We start from the raw sequence: 20,190 nt of genomic DNA, 5'->3' as shown, positions 1-20,190 counted from the left end.
CTGTCTGATGGTGGAAGTTGGGTGGGGGGGGGGGTTAGCTTCACTCCCCTTTGGATGAAAAGAGGGCTTGAAAAACATTCTTGGCTGGGGAAGGAGAAACTCGAGATGCCACAGAAAATGCAGCTGAGCCCCAAGGCCTCCATGCTTCCCGCCCCCACTGTTCAGGGCCCGGCTGTGGGCCGTATCAGGAGCCGTATCAGGAGATGCTTGGAGAGACTGAAGCACAGAGGCCTTCCGCCTGCAAAGCACACATCTTCTTTAGACCTGAGAGATGGTCCTTCTCCAGCGGCCAGAGAACCAGCCCCCCCCCCGCCACCTCAGTTCAGGGAATATTATGCCTGCTGATCAGAGGTGGATTTCTCCTGCGCCATGATTCAGTCAGTGTGAGAGCCTTTCCCAAGGCCATCCTAGGCTCTGGGAGGCATGGATGCATCTTGTCAAAATGGAACGCGATACGTTAATTATGTGCTCAACCCTCTCTCCCATCCCATTCAGAGGGCAGCCTTCCATTCTTGCCATTTGAGAGGAGGAAGGCAGGATCCTTTCTCGGCTTCAACTGTAGTTTTATAAACCCCTCTTGAGTGTCCTCCTTTAAAGCCCCCCCTCCTCTCCTCTCCTCTCCTCTCCTGTTCCCTTTTTTTTTCCTGAAGCACAAATTTTTCTCTCAGAAAGAGGCAATTTTTCATTATTTACTTCTCACCTTCGCTAAAGCATCCTGACATTTTGACAATGCCGTTAAGCCAGCCAGCAAAAAGATGCAGGTGGTTGGAGGAAACGAGGGGAGACCAAAACAAGCCCACAGGTGTGTCCGCTCCGTGTTCCTTCTCCGGCACGGCCCCGTCACGGATCCTTCAGGCAACCCGCAGCCTCACAGCTGACTCTCCTTGCAATGAGATCACCCCCTCGCACCTTCCTGCTTTCCTTTTCCCACAATCACTCTGCTTTCACACCTAACTCAGTTTTCCACTGTATGGCAGAGCTGATGAAATGGGGAGGGGCAGAGGCCTTCTCCCCCCACCCTCTGATGTCCCCAATGCCAGCCCCACCCCAAGAAAGAGAACCTAAAAATGCCAGCTGCTGGATCAGCCCATCAAAAATGGAAGGGAGAGGTCTTTTGTAAAGATAATGGCTCCTAATTGCCTGTTTGGGGCCAAACCACCATCGGGATACTTTGCAGAGGTGGCTTGTGATGCTGCGGGGGGGGGGGGGGACTGGTTTTGTTGTTGTTGTTCCAGGTACTTGGGGGGGGGGGAACGGTGAAGCCTGGTCTTCCCATCCCATCCAGGCATCTCCAAGTCACTTATTTATCCATTTACTCTTTACTGCCATTTCCTTTTTATTGGCCTCCTCAACGCATACTGGGTTCACAACAAAGGTGCAAACTTTTTTTCCCTTTTTTGGCTAAGACTGGTGCCAGCTGGGAGCAAGGAGGAAATGGGCACCCAAACCAAGAAAACCCAACTTCTTCTCCTTGAGCGCTGCTCACCCTGACCTCTGCCTCGTCCCTGGGGAAACAGGCATTTCCTGAGGCTTCAGGTACCGTCCTCAGCCCTCATGGCAACCCGAACCCTGCCTTTCCTCCAAGGAGGGCCAGGGGCTGCATCTGGCTCTCTTCCTTCCCCCTTTGCCATCATCACAACAGCCCTGCAGAGTAGGTGAGCTTCAGAGAGGACTACAGGAGGAGGTTGAAGTGGCCCATGGCATTTCGTGGCCACATGTGGATTTGAACCCAGATCTCCTGAGCTGGAGGATAGCAGTTGGACCCTGGCAGCACAGAAGTTCCCCTGCACCTTCCTGCTGCTTCAGCACCTTGAGTTTTTAGCCAAAAACCTGGGCAAAGGACCTTCCTTGACCACCCCTCCTGGAGCCAGGGCTGCCCTCCCCTGGCCACTTCAGGCCAGGGGTGAGAGTGGCCGAGTAGTGGCCATGCAACAGAGGAACACCCCCGAGGACGGCTCTAGCTCGTCGCCCACAGAGGCACCAGCAAGGCCCCTAACACTGACGTCACAATTCCTCGTGGATCCTGGCTCCAGACGTTTCTCGGGCTGCAGCCTTCATTGATTTCAATTTCATTCCTTATTTTCTGGAGCTGATCCGAGGGAGGAAGCAAATTGGCAAAACCCAGTATTTTCCCTGCAAATATACGTGTTCTGTGCTTTAATTGCCTACTTCATTTGTCTCTTTCCCTCTCCTTTCTCATTCTCTTCAATAACAAATACAGATTATCTCAAACTGGCTCTGACTTCACAAACAGGAATATAAATAACCCCAATGGAAATCAGAGCATGCCCAATCCCAGCAGGGCTTCATCCTTGCTGGGTGAGCAGTTGCACATCCCATCCAAGGGGTGAAGGGACACCATGCCCTTCCAGGCTGATCCACAGAAGACGGGGGGGGGGGGGGGGAGGCAGCTCAGGTGGCACAGCAGAGAGATGCCACCAGAGGACGTCCCTGGATTCTGCAAAAGGTGGCCAGACTCCCCTCACTCTCTCCACAAAGATTTCCCGTTCCCTTACCGCCATGTGTCCCAGAGCATGGAAGCCCAGCTGGCAGGGGGGGGGGTTTGGGGGGTGGGAGTCCAGGATTGTAAGGCTTCCAAAGTTCTGCCCCCTTTGCCGCCAGCACCCTTCCGCTGACGCCAGAGCTGTGGGTTGTCGGCAGGCCCCAGAGGCCACGCACCCCAGGCCCTGACTTGGCGCGAGAACAGTCGTCCCCCCCCCCAGCAACCGCGAGCGTCAACGATGACAACAAAGACCACAGGGGCCCGGAATAACAAGCAGCACACCAACACACATCAAGCAAGATGAATTTTTCATGACCGAATCCTGAGCGAACAAACACATGGGGGCGGAATTCAGTAAATACCTTGCAGCCACTAAATTAAGCTCAGATCACCAAAGATCAAATGTTGGCCTTCAGTTCTCCAAAGCAAGTCAGACTCTTCCCTTTCCCCTCACCTTCCACCGCCATGTCTAAGTTGCACAGACCGCTCTGGGCTCCTTTTCTTGGCCCACAGGCTCCTGCTCCGTTCTTCCTTCCTTCCTCTCCATTCAGGCTCCACAGCCAACCCTTAAAATGGGGACCTCTTGTGGGGTTACGAAAGGCCCCACCTCAGAAAGGCCATGGGGGCTTCAGCTGAGTCCTAGCTTGGTCATGAAGCTCACTGTGGTTGGGGTGGACCATCAGCACCTCCTCAAATGATCAAAACTGCCTCTCATGGGCATGAGATGGAAGGACAGGGCAGGTCGGCTGCAAATGTATATAGTTACACACACACACACAAACACATTTCACAGAAGAGTTAAGAACTAAATCTCTTGTCATTTCTCCTCTTGAAGCAGCCATGGAGGGAAAGGCAGGAGATGGTGGGCCTCCGGGACTCCACAGAAGGCAGAGCAACCTTTCCCACGACAGTTTGGACCCGTGAGTTGACTTACACCGATTTTAACCTCATCCTGAAATGCTGAAATGACTTCTCATAAGGCTTCTTTCCTGACAGGCAGAACTTCAGGCCCAATTGTTTTGTGTGCCCCCATCCTCCTTCCCCTTTGGCTGCCACCCCTCACCAGTCATTCCTTGGAGGGGGGGCGAATGGGGGTTTGAGGGTCACTTCCTGGGACTTTTCCATATAACTGAAGTGGGCTATGCTTGTTCTCTAGCAACATATGGGTAGCTCAGTGGTTTAGGTTTCTGACTGTGGATCTAGAAGTGGTGAGTTCGATTCCCCACTGCTGTGTCTCTAGGGAGGAGAGCCAGCCTGGGTGGCCTTGGGCAAGCTGCACAGTCATCCCCCAGGGCACCCCCTAGAAGAAAGAGAACAGGAAACTACTTCTGAATACTCTCATACCTAGAAAACCCTGCAAAGGGTCCCCAGGAGTCCGAATTGCCTTGATGGCCCATCATTACTATCAGAGGACGTAAGTACCACCCCCTTCCCCAGCGTAATTCACAATTCAAGGCAGTGGGACTAGAAGAGAGGAACATAAATAAGGAAGGCGTCCATGTGAGCAAACAGAGATGTACCTTAGTTTTCAATTCAGCTGGAAATGAGGACTGGAGACCAAAGATTTCAGAAGAGAAGGATTTGTTGAGGGATTCAACCAACCATTCCTCCCCCCCCGCACTCACACACACACACACACGAGCACACACACACACACATGGAGGCACACAATGCTCCACTGTGGCTGACACGCTCCCCTTCCCCACCCCCTCCCTCTCCTGCTCCTTCCACCAGAGCGTGGCTGAGTCACCTGCTCCTCCTGACGGCCAACACAGCATGGCTGCTTCCTCCGTGGCTGTCAGCCTCCTCTCCCACCTCCGCCACTACTGATGATGGAGAACCACCAAGAAGAAAGGAGGGCACGAGGAGAGGAACAGATGAGGCCCCAGGACAAACACAACCCCTGGGGGGGGGGGGACCAAGGACAAGGGGCTTTCCAAACAAGCCAAGGCAAACACCGCAGGAGCAAAGGCCTTGTTGAGCAACAGAGCGCAGTCTGTGACTGAGGAGGAGAGAGCAGGTGGTGGCTGTTGCAGCGCTGTGGTGGGAATGCCTTCGTCCATATTCACGCGCACACACAGTAACAGAACCTGCCTCTTTTCCTCAGAAAGCAAACGCTGGGTGTCTGCTCCAAACTATGCACATTGAGAGGACTGTACCCTGGTGTCAACGGCCACCTAATTTACTCTTCTTGCCTTAATTTCAAAGAGGGTGCATGCTGGGTGAGTGGAAATCCTGTCAGCCTCTCCCCCCCCCCATTTAAACCCTCAACGTGTTGGAATCTCCTTGGCCGATAGCAGCCACGTTATGTCTGTTTCAACCAAGGCAACCCAGTCTAGTATCACCTACAGAGTGAGATGCTTTATTTGACGCAGTTTTTCTTAGACTGTGAAGGGGGCTATCACCCAAAAGGTTTATGTCCCAATAAAGCCATTATTCTTGAAAGTGCCACAAGACTCTCTGCTGTTTAAACTTGTAAACAGAAGCATAATTTAAGAAGAGGAGGAAGAGGAGAGGAGAGGGAAGCTGTTAAGGTTCTGAGAAGGTCAGCATTTCTATTTAATGCAAAGAGTGAGTTTGTAGTGCAGCCGTTTAGAACTTTGCAGCCGGTGCCTCTGAGCATGCACAGAGAGCAATGCACTAATCAATCTCCGAAGGCACACCTATGGAGGGAGGTGCCCATCACTTGTGCCCAGCAGATGCGAGCGACTCTCTTGAGTTCTGGGGTGGGGAGGCAGGAATGCATCCCCCCCACACACAGCAGCCCAGCTCCTTGAGCAGGCCTCAGCATCCCTGCAGTCTGAGGGGAGATGTTGGAGGAAGAGAGCTGAAATGGTGGGGGCACCACCCCAAGTTCAGGAAAGTGCCAGACCCTGGAGGGGACCCCCCCCCACAGAGCTGCCATCAGGATTCTGATCCTTCCCTGCTACCCCCCACGAGACAACATCTGGGATTAACTTCATTTGGGGCTTAATTTCTGCCCCCAAACCTCTTTGAGCAACAGGTAGGCAGGGCCCTGGTCCCCATGAAACCACCCTGATATAAGGCTGTCAACCGATAAAACCATTTCACCATAACACCAAATCTTTCATCCTCCGGCGCATGACAAAAGCTCAGTAAGGAAGTGTTGATTCAAAAAAACAATGTCAATTTAAACAAAGCCGACTGCTAATTGTTTGGAAGAGGGCTCAGCCTTCAAAGATCCCCTGTTGCAATTTTGGGGTGGAAGGAGAGGATAAAAATATTCCCTCTCCCCCCACCTCCTTCCCCAAGTTAAAAGTGCAAAGCGCATTGCCCTCTCTGTTGTACACGGCAGATTAATCAGCTCAACTTTCTGCAACCGAGCCTACTGATTAAAAGCTGATGCTCAATTGAACCTGTCAATAGGCAGCTTCCTTTAATGCTTAAACCGTTTCCTATCCATATTCTACCAGGGCAGGCTTGCCATAGTCCTGCAAGACAGATTAGGAGTTAGATCCCTTTGTGGCTCATGGGGTTGGTGGAAATCATGGCAGAGGGGGGTGAAGGGGGGCTTGCTTTCATAAAGTGACCTAAGATTTTAGGACTGAAGACCAGAAGCTTCTGGCTCTCTTGTCCACTGCACACAGGCCCTGAGATATCAAAGAGGAGGAGGAGGTTTCTGAGCCTGTGCAAAGTGCAAACACATGTTTCAACACTATGGGAATGAAAGGTTTTCAAGTCAAAGTTGGTAAAAGTTACTTTTGGAGGATACAACTGCCAGTCCTTCCCTGGCCAGCCACCATGGCCAATTTCTAAATCCAGTTGCAGCATAGATGTCTTTCAGGACTAGATCTTGAGGAGGGCAGAGACAGCAGGCGAGGTCTCAGTCCAGTGGAGGCTAGCGGGTGACTCCCATTTTGGAGTTGCTGGACATAATCTCCAGCTTTCAGTCTGTACATCACAAAAGTTCTCCAAAACACCAAAACTATTGGCAGGGGTGGGTGAGTGAGTCTGATATTCTTCAGGACCCTGGACAGCTCCCTGAAAACATGGATCCCAGTCACTCTGTATGGGTGGGAAAGCTGGTCAGTGAAGATAAAGCTGACAGGGAAAAATTGATTTGTTTGAAATATGGTGCTGGAGGAGAGCTTTGTGGACTCCCTGGACTGCTGGAAACCAGTGGGTTCTAAATCAAACCAAGCCTCAACTCTCTCTGGAAGCAAAAAAATGTTAAAATTGAGGCTGTACTACTTTGGGCCTGCCCGCCTTCTCTAGTCCAGAGGTGCGAGGGTTAATGGGTCCCAGTCTAGCCTGGGTGCCCAAAGCTGGGAGAGATCCTTCCAGAAGGGAAAATTACTTTGCTGTTGCTCTTCCACATAGTTTGTTACAATTAAGAGCAACGAGGTAGGGAATTAAATCCGGGGGTGGATGACAAGCTACCTCCAGCCATCACCAGCTAATTAATAAATGAAGAGTGTAATTAGGAGCTATTTTCCTTTTGCTGATGGCATGGGGATCTGCAGGCCCCTGAAGTTCAATACCAGTTCAAGCGAGAGGCAAAATTTCCTCTGGTTAAGTAGATTTGCTCCTACACAGCTACTTTCCTGCCCTCTTTTCTAACTAGGAAAACAGGATGGGACTAATGGCCCATGGAAGAAGCACTGTGTAGAGTCCCTCTTTTTTTAAAAAATAAAATAAAATAAAACACTGGGATGTGCTCTCCAAGGAAATCACCAAACACAGAAGATCTTAAGTGCTGAGGAACATGTTCAGCTCTGGGGGAAACTGCTGACATTTCCCAACCTCTGTGGTCAAAATGTGATGTGCTGAGCAAGGGGGTCCTCTGCAGGTGGGCGGAGGAGTCCTGAGAAAACCCTGCCCTCCCTCACTCCAGACCACAGTGTCCTCCGGCAGAGTAAATAGCTTTCTGACAGATCCGGTGGTGGTGGTGATGGTGGAACACGTCACAAGTGAAGCAGACAAGCCGAGGCCAGCTGGGGGGGGGGCTTTGTGGGAAGAGGTGATGCACCTCGAATTATAACACTCACCACCACCACCCCACACAACCCCAACAACGAATGTTATTTATTTATTTATTGCATCAGGAGTCATCAGGAGAAACCTCCTTGAGCCAGCAGAGTGCCCAACCTTTTCCCCACCCCCACCCACTGGGATTCATTTCAGCACCCACTTTGTCATCATCCTAGTGAACAATACCATCAGGCCATTTCCTTCCGATGACTCTTGCAATTAAACATGAGAAAAGGAGAGGGAGGAAAGGAAAGAAGAATGGAGGCCCAGCGGCTGGGAAGGTGGAGGGGGGGGTGCTCCAAAATAGTCTTGTTCCTTCCCCCTCCCTGGAACTGAATTAATTGCATCAGCCTGGGGGGGGGGAAGAGGTGCCCAAAGACCCAGACCATGGATTCCTCTTGTGCTCCAACATCTTCCACTGAAGAAATGTATATTTTTTGTGTGTGTGTGCACTTTTGTCAGAGAGAGGCAAAAGGGCTCAAAGGCCTCTCAGGTGGTGGGGGTGGGTGGGTTCTGCCCTCTTTTGCCCAGGACAGTCTTTTCGACACACCCCAAGGTCCCACCTGGGGGAGGGAACCCGCCTTGTGCTTTCAGAGGCAAGGGGCCCACCGTGCTCTCCCTCTTGCCAGGAAGCCATGGCTAGGTGGGAAAGGGGTATCTGGAAACCGGGCGGTCCCTCTCGGATGCCTGAGCCTCAGGAAAACCCTCTGGCCTCGACCCCATCCTTGGACCTTCAGGCTCCTCCTTCCTACCTGCCTGAGAGGAACATGGAAGCTTCTGAACGGCCATGGGGTCTCCATGAGTTCTCAGAAAGACGTTTCCCACCTGCAGATTCGGGGAATTTTGTGGCTGGTGTTGTCATGAATGAACAGGCCTTTGGGTTTGGTTTTTGCATTTTTCCAGGGTGGGAAGAGAAGAATAGGAAAACAGTTCAGATAACCTGAAGATATAAAGGGGGCAAAGCAGTTCCCTGGAGGGGCCGAAGGTTTGAAGAGCAAATTGCGGCTTGGCCATGAAATCAGCCTGTGGGCCAAAAGGAGAGGCCAGATTCCCAGATTATAAATTGAGCCAGTCCAGAGCCTGAGAGCTCTCTGTGCTTCTAGACCAAAAGGAGAATACGGGTGGGAGGGAATCATACCCTAATTAAAACAGTCCTAATCCTCCAAAGTTAGCTTAATAGTCATTTGTTTTCCGTTTTTCTCATGAATAGTATCTTTGAAATGGTTACTCTTGACCGGGACTTCCCATCTTAACAGTTTGGGCACCCGGTCCCTTCACAGGGAGACCATGTTCAGGACACCAGAGGCTCCTTTAACTCCAGCCGGGCTGCCCGGCAGCCGGTGACACAGCGTTCTCCGTCCATCTCAAGTGCCAGAGAAACAGAGGCCCTGCCCTTGTTCAAAACCTCACCGAGGCTCCACCGCCTGAGAAATCTTTGATCCAGGCAGACGGAGATGCACACGCTGCATCTGCTTCTCTAAGGCTCCTGATTTCTGCTAGAAGAAGAACCAGATTCATAATGCTCAAACTTATTTATGCGAACTGGCATTAATTTACATAATTTGCACCAGGCATTAATATTGCAAACCGTTGGGCTGGCGGGCAGGCGGACGAGCTTGTTTATTTTGTTTGTTACAGAATTTATACAGAACACGTTGGCAGGCCAAACAAGGATGGGGGTCCGAAGGGAACAGCAGAAGCAAAAGCTGTGAAGTGGTCCAAAGAATAAAAATAAAAAAGAATGCCTACCCTGGGAGCAGAACTCCATTTCAAAATCTTTACCTCAAAATCAGGTGGAGCTGCCTCTGGTAGCATTTCAGGGCTGAATAAAAAAAAAAACTGGGTGGGAAAGGAGGGGGGGTCGTTTTCTGCAAAATGTTTACATAGTGGTGGTGCTGAACGTTGGACAAAAAAGGGCATCCACCCTAACACAAATGATTAGGTTTTCACAGGTTGGGGGGGGCAAGAAGGCACCAAGGAATCATTTTTTCCAAGAGCATCCATCCCAAAATGTTCCCATTTTCAGCTTGTGCCCACTACTAGGAAGGAATAAGGGTTAGGGGGGAAATATTCTTATAGAACCCTCCGGTCTCCAAACTGGAAATTTAGCATGAATATCTGAAAACCAGGTCGGGTTAGGATCAGCAGGTTTGCCAGGCAGACGTCCGGGTCGGGTCCTCTGGGCAGCTGCTGCTACCTGTGCCGAGCCACCTTTCTCAGGCTGGTGCCCCGGGCAGGCAGAGATGTCATAGATGCCACCTCAAGAACTGAGCTGCATGGAGATGATGGAAGTTGGCATCCAGCACATCTGTATCAGAGGGGTGTGGAGTGGACAGAGGGAAAGATACGTAGCTTCCTGGGGGAAGAAACCTCCCCCACCTTGCCCCACAGCAGCCTGTGCCCATGCTTTTGGTGGTGCCCATGAGCCACCTGAAAACTGCACCCCATTGCTCCCCCCCGTAAAAGATCTTGAGGTGCAGCTTCTTCTGATCATGGCCATGAAGCCAGACCTGCCCCACCCCAAGGAAATCTTACTCAGTAGGAAAGCCAGGTAGGAAAGCCGGAGGAGCTGTGAGGTTTCAAGAGGCCCCATCCATTTCTCCCCTCGGGGTGCTGAGCAAGGCAGGTAGTCACACAAAAAATAAAACAGAAACAGAAACGGGGAGGCCACATCTTGAACTGTTGTGCCGCAGATGCTCTCCTGGCTCAGAGGGCGGGTTAGGAGGAGCCCTCTCGCAACAAACCCACGAGGCAGCAGCGTGTCCCTGTTAATAATAAAATCCCTCTTTTTAGCAGCAGGGAAATCTCTAAAGCATCTTAATTGCTCCCCTTTGTGAAGAACGCAGTCACCGGGAACGCACTGGGGCGCGAAGAAAGCGGGCAGCTCATCCTAATCAATACAGCGCCGGAGCCGGGAGCCGAGCTCTCCGGAGGCGGGGGGGGGCGACTGAGAGGGCCCCCCCTCTCGGGCACCGTCTGCTGGGTTCTTCCAGATCTCCATCTACCTTCCTTTTGGGCGAGGAGGCGCCTCAGCCCCCCAACGCCCCCGGTTCCAGGACGGATCACGAGTGAGCTGGGCACGTTTAAGGCCATTTCAGCCCAAACCAAGGGCGAAGATCGCTCAGACTCGTCTCGATGGTGGCTCGGAGAAGATGACAGAAAGAGGGACAGCGTGACGGACGGGTGGGTGGATGCCGCCGCCGGTCTCTCCCTCTCTCTCTCTCTCTCTCTCTGCTGGGCTTTTCATTATTTAGAGGTTCAGGCTCACCTCTTGGCGATGCCCCGAGGAGGGAGCGGCCGGGGGTGGGGTGGGGGGTGGGGCGGCACGCTCCCCTTTGCCCAAAAGGGCCAAGCCCAGTGGCCTGGAAAAAGTCCACACCCTCCCGGGAGGAGCTTAGCTCTCATTGCACGACGCCGACAAGGGAAAGCACTCTGCACATGCTCAGTGGCTCTTTCAATTTATTTCCCCTCCATCTTCCAGAGCCAACTCTCTTCCCCCCCCCCCGCCCCGCAAATAAGATCAAGCCCTTCCTGGAATCCAGACGTCAGGAACAAAAGAAAGGGACTCCGCACATGTTCACACGCAGAATATTTCCATTTTTTTTTTTTTTTGCGCTCCATATTTTCCGGACAGTCTTAACTTCCCGGAGGCGACCCTCCCTTCTCGCTCCTGCCCTCCTTAGCGACGGCCTTTGTCGTAAAGGACTACATCAGTTTTTTAAAAAATAAATAAAGACCCAGCCTTTCCCGGGGCTCCCACGAGGGAGCTCCGCGGCCAAAGGGGCGGCCGGTCTGGCGCAAGACCGGCCAGGCCCCCCGCGGCCCCGATCCCAGTCGCCGCCGGCCTCCCTCCGGGTCCCCGCCCGCCCGCCCGCCCGCCGCCGCTCCCCGTTGGCCTACCTTCTGCCGCTGCTCCGGGGACCCGGGCCGCTTCACGCCCTTCGGGGCCCGCCGGCTCCGCTGAGGCCAGTCGCGCCGGCGGCCATCCTGCCGCTTCCTCCGAGTCCTTCCCGGGCACGGCCCGGGGACCATGGGGCGGGGCGGGGCGGGCGGGGGGGGGTCGCGTGGATCGCCGGCTTGCCAGAGGCGGGAGGGGGGTCTTTGCTAAGGCGGGGCCGGGCCGGGCCGCCTCCGGGCAGGGGGCCGCTCACTCAGCGCCGCGAGGGGATCCTGCGGATGCCTCGGCCGACGCCGCCAGTCCCGCGGGCCAGCGCTCTGGGGGGAGCGGGGCGGATGCTGCCCCCCGGGCCGGGCATCGGAGGGAGGGAGGGGGTGCAGCTCCTCGGCAGAGAAGGAGACCCGCGCGGTGGACCGGCGGCGGCGGCGGTTCTCGCGCTCTTCTCGGGCCGGTGGAGCGCCCGAAGCCCCCCTCCCCGGGCGGAGGGGAAAGGGAGCAAGGGGGTCCGGCGCCTCAGCCCTCCGCCGCCTCGCCCCCTCCTCTGCAGCCCCCTCCCGCGGAGGAGAGGGTGCAGGGCCGCGCGGCGCGGGCGGGGCTAGGGGTCCTGGGCGCTGCCCGCTCCTCCGCTGACGCCCCTCGGCCGTCCTTGCCCGACGGCGCCCGGCAGGCAGGCAGGCAGGCAGGCAGGCAGAGGGCCAGGGGGCGGCGGCGGCGGCGGCAGAGCCCGGCCCGGGTCTTTCTCCAGCGGGCGGCGGGGGGGAGAGGGAGGGGGCTCGGGGGTGGGGGCGATTCGGGCGGCCCCCGCCCGCTTCCGGAGGAGCGGGGCGCTCGGAGCCGGGCCGGAGGGTCTTCTTCCGCCAGCAGGGCCAACCGGGAGGCGCGGCTGCAGCTTTCCCGGTGGAGGGTCAGCCGGCCAGCCGAGCGGAGGAAGCCGGGGGCCCGGCGGCGGCGGCAGAAGACCGGCGGCGGGGAGGCCGCGAGGCAGGAGGCGGTCCCCGGAGGAAGCCCCGCCGAGCGCCCCGGTGGTGGCGGCGGGTCCCGGGCACCAGAGCGCGGATGGGGCTGCTTGCTAGCAGGCGCCTTCCCCGCCCTTCCGTTGCGCTCGGGCTGGGCCAGGCGGGAGGCGGGAGGCGGGAGGCGGGCGGGCTCTCGCTGTCGGAAGAAGGAGCCGCCGCCGCTGCCGCGCGGAGGACCAGCCGGGAGAGTCTCAGCAACGGGCGGGGATTGGGGCGGGGCGGGGGGGGCGGGGGGGCAAGGAGAAGCAGGCAGGCCACGCCCCTCGGAGGGGGTGGTCTAAAAGAGTAACTTTTGTGAAACACGGAAGGAACGTAGGCAGACACACACACACACTCAGATGGAGATGCTCCTCCCTTTCTCAGCCAATTTACACCAGACGCTCATACACACGTTATGGAATCCAGACACCCGGAGACACGCACTTTTCTGAGCTCCATAGGCATTCTGGCCTTGGGTCTGATCCTATATAGATCCTTGTTAGAGAGCAAGGACAGAGGTCCTCTAAGCATGTGCAAAGTTCCCCTTGCTGAGGAAGGACACCCTCCGATACTGAGTTCCTGGCAGAAGCTGAGGGCCAAGAGGGGCGCCTCTAGGGGAGAACTTCCTTCAGACGGGTGCCCTTCCGGATATGTCCGGCCACAAAGCCCACAAACCCTTTCTGTGGGTTATGCTGAGTGGATGGGAGATGTAGTCGCAGGCCAGCCCTTCCTCTGAGGCACCCTCTGAGAGCTCCCATAAACCCCATGGCCCTGAAGCCCTGCCTCACTGGGCGACGGGGGAGGGGCGGACGGGCGGGCGGCCCTCTTTCTCCCTTCCTTCCCCTTCTCTTTCCAGTGCAAAAGATCTCGCGGGCAGCAGCTGTAACCCAGTTTTGGGCAGGTTTTGGGCCAGTCAGCATTTCCAGCTCGGGATTATGCCAGGGTAGCTGGCTCAGCAAAGATATTCATAGAGCTAGACTGGGGGTGGCCCTTCTTTTTTCCTGAGAGCTTCCCGTCCAAAACCTGTCTGTGGCACAGAGGTCAAGAGAAAGCAGGAGGTGGTTCTGTGTAACTCACAAGCTTGTTCTCATAACCTAAAATATACAGCTCGTTTTGGGCCTTCTCTCTCATGCTCTAATCATAAAAGCGTTGCTCAGAGATACATATATATTTAAAATAACCATTACCAGACACAGTTGCCATCCTGGAAAGAAGACCACAGTGACCATGGCCAGTTTTGACTGACCCAGAAGAGGAGTGGGACGGGCTCACCATGGTGGAAGGGAGGACTCAACAACCAACTGTGCAGTGGCTGTGAAAAAGGCCCATCCATGACGGACGGAGGTGACCAGAAAGGAGATCAACGTGAAAAGCACCCAGATCACACGCCTGCCTTAACTCAAATCCAGGGCTGGACTGCCTGGCCTTGTGCCATATTATCTCCTGGCAGCTGCAGTTGTGGCTGAAGGAGGGGCCACCCAGATGTGCCACGCCAGGAGTAGAAGAAACCCTGCCGCAGACATCTTCTCTGGAAGCCCCTGGCCTAGTGATGGGAGACTGGCGTTGCCCATTCTGGGGCTTCCCAAATCTATTGGGCCACATCTGGAGGGCCTTCGGTGGTCCCCAGCCAGGGAAGACAGGACAAAGCCAGAGATTTGCTTGAAAATGTCGGCGACATGCTGGGCCTCTCCGTGGCAAATGTCCAGGCCATCATGTCCCCAAAGGGAGGGATCCCTGAAGACAGGGTGTCTGACACCACACCACCCCCCACCCCTGCAACCCTCGCCCCGTCCAAGGCTCTCCGGAGCCTGCACCAGGGAGGAGGCTAGAAATAATGCAACCCCTTTTAACGCAGAGGAGCCCTTCAGAGCCGGCAGGGATGCTCCAGTTTTCGCTCGCCATAACCAATTCAAATATGGAGAGTTATTCCTTTACATTGTGGCTGACTTATGTTCCTCTAAAAGCTGCCAGCCAGCCCCGAGCACTTTCTATATTGCTTTTGAAATTGCATGCCTCTTTAAAAGAGGTGGATGCTCACATGCCGACGTGTGAATTAAATACTGCACAAAGAAGTGCCTTCAAGATGCAGGCTCAGGTCTGTCCTGTAAATGGCAAAGAAAAAAGACAGGACATTTCTAGATAGGGACACCCATGTACAGATACAAGGGACACTTAAGCATCTGGTAATGATGTCCAATTTGCCTAGAAACCTTGCGTGGGTTTTGGACATCAGCGTTCTGCCATCTCAACAGCCTTGGCCCCACTCCAGCCATTATTAATATATAAGAATGTGTAGGTAGAGACTTGCATATTTGCCACGTACCTACTGGAGCAACTAACAGGGGGAAGCATTGAAGTGGCATACACGAATGGGCACAGCACAAAGAGAAGGAGGAGGAGGAGGAGGAGGAGGAGAAGAAAGGGCGTTCTAGAGTTCAGTGAGTCATTTGAAGTCCATCAAAGCCTACCAAGGTACTCCCTGGAGCCAGAAATCCCTTCTTTGAGCAATGAGACGTTGGACTTCCCGGATCTCAGCAGGGTTTAATCTCAAAGGAAAATCACGCTTTCTGCTTTGAAAGGTCCTAATCTGAAATGCACACAGACACAGGCTGTGTGGCAGTGAAACTGCAGGTGGGACGGCCCTCTGCATATGCTCAGAAGCCCACCCAGGTGTATACTTCTGCTGCTTCCATGGCTAATCTCTGCCACAGGAAATGATCTGGGTGCTCAGACGTCAAGAACCCAAACCAAGAAAAGAACTTGCCTGTCAGGGCGAGGGGGGTGCGGGCCCCAGGGCTCTAGAAGGTTCCGTTGGGGTCTGGAAGTGTTGCAGAGAAGACTCGAGGAAAGGGGCTCAGCCAAAGCCCCACCGAGAGGAGAGCACCGGGGGTGGGGTGGGGGACTTGAGGACTGAGTGGGCTGCACAGGTGGGGGCCCAACCGCCTTGCCTCGAGCCTGGGACAAACCCGGCTGCTAAGCACGGTTGGGTGCGGACCATCTTTGGCTGGGAGACCCCCCCCCCGGGGACCCCACAAGGGGGCCAGAGAGTGGGAACCCGCCGGGAGAAGAGTGGCAGCCAGTCAGCATCAGCCATCCTGAGCCCGAAGGGCCGACAGCCTGACCCCATAGCAGACCGCTCGCCAAGGAGGGAGGCTTCGGGGGGCTCACCAGCTCCAGAGGAAGGGGCGAAAGGTTAGAGGGAACTTCACCCAGGGCTTGGCAGGGGAGGCCAAAGGGGTCCCAGTCTCCCACCTGCAGCTCCTTCGAAGATGGCTACGGCAGTGCGGCCAGACTTGCATACTACCGTTACCTCGCTAGCGTGGGAGCCCGTGTGGCACAATGGCTAGAAAACTGGGCTAGGGTCTGGGTGGTCTTGGGTCCAAATGCCCATCCAGTCATGAAATTCACTGGAGCCCCCTGGGCTGGTTACTCTCCCATTTCCTCCACCTTGCTGGGCTGGACTGTCATGAAGATAAAGCAAGGAGGAGGTGGGCCAGACCCCCCCCCCAGAGTCCATCAAAAGGAAGGTCGGATAAAGGGTGGCGGTGGTGGGGGGGGGCTGAAAAATTAAATAATGCATCATTGTCTGAGGGAAGGACTCATGGGCCAGCTTGCCCTCTGCACAGGGTGCTTGGAGGGGGTGCCTACCAGCCTAGTCCCAGGATGAATGCCCCCCCCACTCTCTTTTGGCTTCAGGGTATTGGGCAGGCCCCATTGCTTCCACATCTTGAAGCTCCTAATCAGACCTTCTTACACAGGAATATCCGGGTTCCCTGGAGCCAGCCAGCCTGCCTCTTTGCACACCCCCACAACACCCCCACACAGACACACTCTTCCTCCCTCTTTCCCACTCCTGCACAGAATTTTCCCAACAACCTGTCTAATTTTGCTGCTGCAACTCATGCTGGATGTTGGGTTATTAATCCCGTTCACTGCTTCTTCTCCCACAGGCCATTTTGAGGCAGCTGCTGATATTAAACTGGGAGGGAGAGAGGGCAACGAGAGGGGGGGCCCTGAGACCTCTCCCAGAACTTGGCAATTATTTCCTCTGTTAGGGAAAAGGCGGGAGGGAGGAGGGAAGCTGTGCAAGAAGGCAGGAGGAGAGAAAGACCAAAGGGCCACCCGCTAAACGTCGTCGGCCACAGGATCTGCCCTTTGGAGAAGCTCCTTTAGGTAACACAGCACCTAGAGTTCCACCTTCCACCATTAGAATGGCCAAGAAAATCCTTTCAGGGTTGTATAGATGTAGGAGAGGCAGCATTATTAGTCCATGCAAAGATTCTAGGGTAAAAAAAAAGTAAAAGAAAAGAAAAGAAAAGTGATAACATAAAAGAACATATAAAAAGACAAAAACATGGTGGCACCTTAAAGACTAACTTTATATATATATTTAATGTGAGCTAAAGCTTACATAAAAAAAATATAGCTAGTCTTTAAAATACCACCACTTTTTTCTTTTTATTTGTTCTTTTATTTTTATTTTTACTTTTTTTTATTATAAAGCAGGAAAATCCTGTTTCCAAGCTCTATGAATATCCAGTTTGAACCAGAGAATGACCTGACCTTAAAATGATATTTGTCTTCATCCCTCTTTTGCCATTTCCAGGTTTTCAAGATCAGCAGGAAGAGCTTCTGAAAAGTGACCTCTGAGCACAATAGCTTCCTGGAGCCTTCCACCGGCTCGGCCACAGCCAGAGGATGATCTGAAAAAACATGTCTCCGAGTGATGTGCAGTCCAGTCAGACACGACCTGAACACAGGCCTTGAGAGGGCTTTCGGAGTACATGAAAAAGGAGCAGCGCTTCCCAACTGTGGGTCCCCAGAGGTTCTTGGACTGCAACGCCCAGAAATCCCGGCCAGCGCAGCTAGCAGGGGAGGCTCCGGAGTGTTTCAGTGCAAAAACATCCGGGTTACTCAAGGTTGGGAACCATCAATCTAAAGAGCAGCCTTTCCATTTCCAACCCACCCCCCTTCCACCAACTTTCTATAGCTGAGTGGGGATTTGAACCCAGATCTCCTGGTCTACTCGTGAATCCCCTCAAGATTGCCTTTCCCCCATGTTCTGCAACCCAGCTTCCTCCCTCTTCTGCCTCCTACTCAACAAGCAGGGCCCAACCTGCCTGGAATAGATGCAACTGCCGGATTTGCTGACGGAGCTGAAAATGCACCCTCAAGGATGCCTCGGGCCGTTGGGAGGCATCTCTGGCAGGGGAACAAATCAGAAAGACTTCCACTCTGAGAGCAGGGGGTGGGCAAGAGGGTGCTCTCAACAGCTGCTGAGCCCCCCTAGCCCCTTCCCCAGTGCAAGGCGCCCCCCAGCGCCTCCGCCCTGCTGGCCTCCCAAGGGGCAGGAGCAGGACACGATCTGGGGCACAGCCCTGGTGGCCATCCTGCCCGCCTTGATCTCAGCTTGATTGAGGCAGAAGAAACTAAAGCTTCATTACTGCCTCATCTAAACTTGGGAGAAGATTAAACACCCTGTGTGTGTGTGGAGGGGGAGAGTGCTCAGAGCCCCTGCAGCCAAAGAGACTTAAAAGATTGGGGGGTGGGTGGAGCAGAGGATGCTTTGAAGAACCTTCTCTTTTGAACTGGCTTTTGGGGGACACGCTGGAGCAGCCAACAGGTCGGGAGTCTCCCCTCTCAACGAGGTGTTTCTAGCTGCTTAATTGGATTTTAATAGACTTCAACAAAGCAGTTTTTTAAAGGGAAAAAAAAACACAATAAGACCTTCTGGCCTTTCCTCTCTTTCAAATATGTCTTGAGGGAGCCATTTCAGATGGGGTGGGGGGTTGGGGGGGAGGAAGGCCAGAAAGGGATCCTGCTTTAGAAGGAAGCCAGTGACCGGGTCCTGAAGCCTCCAAGGGGTCTGACTGTGGGATGCTCTTGACCAAGGATGGGTTGGGCTGCCCACCCACCCCTTTGGAATATGCCAGTTGTATTCCCCCCCTGCCCCGCATTGTGCACAAGGGCGAGCTCTCCCAGGAATGGAGGGAGGAACAGGAATTAAACAAATGGATGAATCCCCAGAAACACAAAGTCTGGCTTGTTCAGGTACCGCTGGACAGAGCAGGTCAACCTCCTATGAACCGTGTCCGCAACCTCTGCCAGGGATCGGGAGGCTCGGCCCCAGAAGGGCACAGCAGAGAGGCCACCAATATTCCAGCCTGCCCTAACCACCCCAACCGTTCACCCCACCTTGGCCCCTCCGTCACTCCCCGTTGAAGAAGGCTTAGCGAAGACAACGCTGGCACCAAGCAAACTGTTGGAGGCAGCAAAACGGGGAGCCCTTTGCGTTCTTCCGGGACAACTGCGCTGCGTTGCCAACAGCAGAGGCTCAGGGCTGGGCAGCCGGCCATGGTCATTTCTGTCCCCCACCCACCCGCTCCAAGAGGTCCCTGGGCCCGTAATCATCATGGATTTGCAAAGCAGCATTTTTTTTCCTAGAATACCCATCAATTTGGGCAGCAATAAAATAAAACCCCAAAGGGGTCTGTGATCCCCACGAAGACTAGCAAACAGATGAGACATGATCTTCTTCCATGGACTCTTGCCGGCTTCCTCAGGGGCCTGCAGTGGTACCCAGAATTTTTGATATATGCACCAGGTGCACAACAGGAGGGGGGGCGGCAGCGTGTGAGGTTCTATACAGAGAGGTGGTAGAAGATTAAATAAGGAAAAAATGACAGATTTGACAAGTTGTCAAGAACACACTGGGAAAGGAGAAGCTGGAAAAGTTGGTTGATGCCAGTGTCACCTGGAGCAATCCGCGAACAGCGACCGCAACCATGGCAGCATGAACTCTGGCTGTTTGCCAAATGCCAGCAGCTTCTTAGCAGGAGGAGGCAGGGTGATGAGAAACCTCTCTCCTCCCTCAAACCTCTGGAGACTGAACAGCCGCTCCTCCTGGTGCCGTCGCCGTTCACCCCAGCAGGTTCATTCTCCAGTTGGACCTGCCTTTGCTCCCTGCTGGCGGCATGTGGCAGGCGGTCCCCCTGCTCGGATGGCTCCTCCTGCTCTTCTTTGAGCATGCCCATTTCTGACATCAGACATCTGCCTCTTTCGTCTTCCACGCCAAGGCTGGCCTGTTTGCAGGAGTGACCAGTGTCTGGGGTGGCCGCCTGTTCTCTTTTGGTGAGGTCAGTTCTCCATGAGAAGGGCAATCTTTTTGAAAGGGTATCCACTCCAAAGCCCATGTGAAGAGGTAGGAGGGTGGCCCGGGGTCTTAAAAGCTGTCAATCATCCACATGAGCAGTGCCTGGAGAGCAGCAAGCCCACCATCAGGGGCCCAGTGGTTGATGGGGTTTCCCCCATGAGAAGCAACACATGAAGTGCACTCTCCTTCTCTTCAAAATGATCAACAGGCTTCTAAGTTTGCACCTGTATCTATCGATTGTTACCCGGAGTGGCAGAGTGGACAGAGTGATGGACGAGGGCTCTGGAGACCAGGGTTCAAATGGCCGCTCAGTTGAGGAAGCTTCCCGGGAGAGCGGAACTGCTAAAAGCACCCCCTGAATATTTCACGTACCTTTAAAGCCCTTTGAGGGTCACTCTAAGTTGGTTCCAACTAGGCAGCACATAATGGACTGACCCATGAATTAATCATCATCATCATCATCTGCCGGCAAGTCCATTCTGACTGACAGGGGCCTTTTGCAGGTTTTCCAGGTAGAGAATATTTCAGAAGTGGTTTCCACTTCCCCTTTTCCCCTGGGACCGGGCAGCTTGCTCACGACCCCGCAGGCTGGCTTTTCTCCCCGGAGGTGCAGTGGGGGATTCAAACTCCCAACTTCTTGGCCCTCAGC

The 20,190-nt window shown here is 54.4% G+C and overlaps 1 protein-coding gene across 7 annotated transcripts in view; it reads right to left on the bottom strand.

The window, feature by feature from the left end:
* The window catches only part of LOC110075713 (leucine-rich repeat and fibronectin type III domain-containing protein 1-like protein), a 59,126-nt gene that overhangs the window by 11,457 nt on the left and 27,479 nt on the right, over positions 1 to 20,190 (bottom strand). For 2 of the 7 annotated variants that reach the window (XM_020787193.3, XM_072980289.2), the window contains exon 1: positions 4,254 to 4,398. The exons of 1 other annotated variant lie outside the window; for it this stretch is intronic. In XM_020787193.3, the coding sequence (XP_020642852.3) occupies positions 4,254 to 4,281 (28 nt within the window). In that variant the 5' untranslated portion in view covers positions 4,282 to 4,398. Of the gene's footprint in view, positions 1 to 700; positions 1,053 to 4,023; positions 4,121 to 4,253; positions 4,400 to 11,395; positions 11,519 to 20,190 lie in introns of those variants that run through there. 4 more of the 7 variants (XM_072980290.2, XM_072980291.2, XM_020787195.3 and 1 more) reach the window with 4 other exon arrangements.

Source organism: Pogona vitticeps, chromosome 9, assembly GCF_051106095.1.
Source record: "Pogona vitticeps strain Pit_001003342236 chromosome 9, PviZW2.1, whole genome shotgun sequence".
Lineage (NCBI taxonomy): Eukaryota > Metazoa > Chordata > Lepidosauria > Squamata > Agamidae > Pogona > Pogona vitticeps.
The sequence above is the reverse complement of the archived record's forward strand: the minus strand, read 5'-3'. Positions and strand labels throughout refer to the sequence as shown.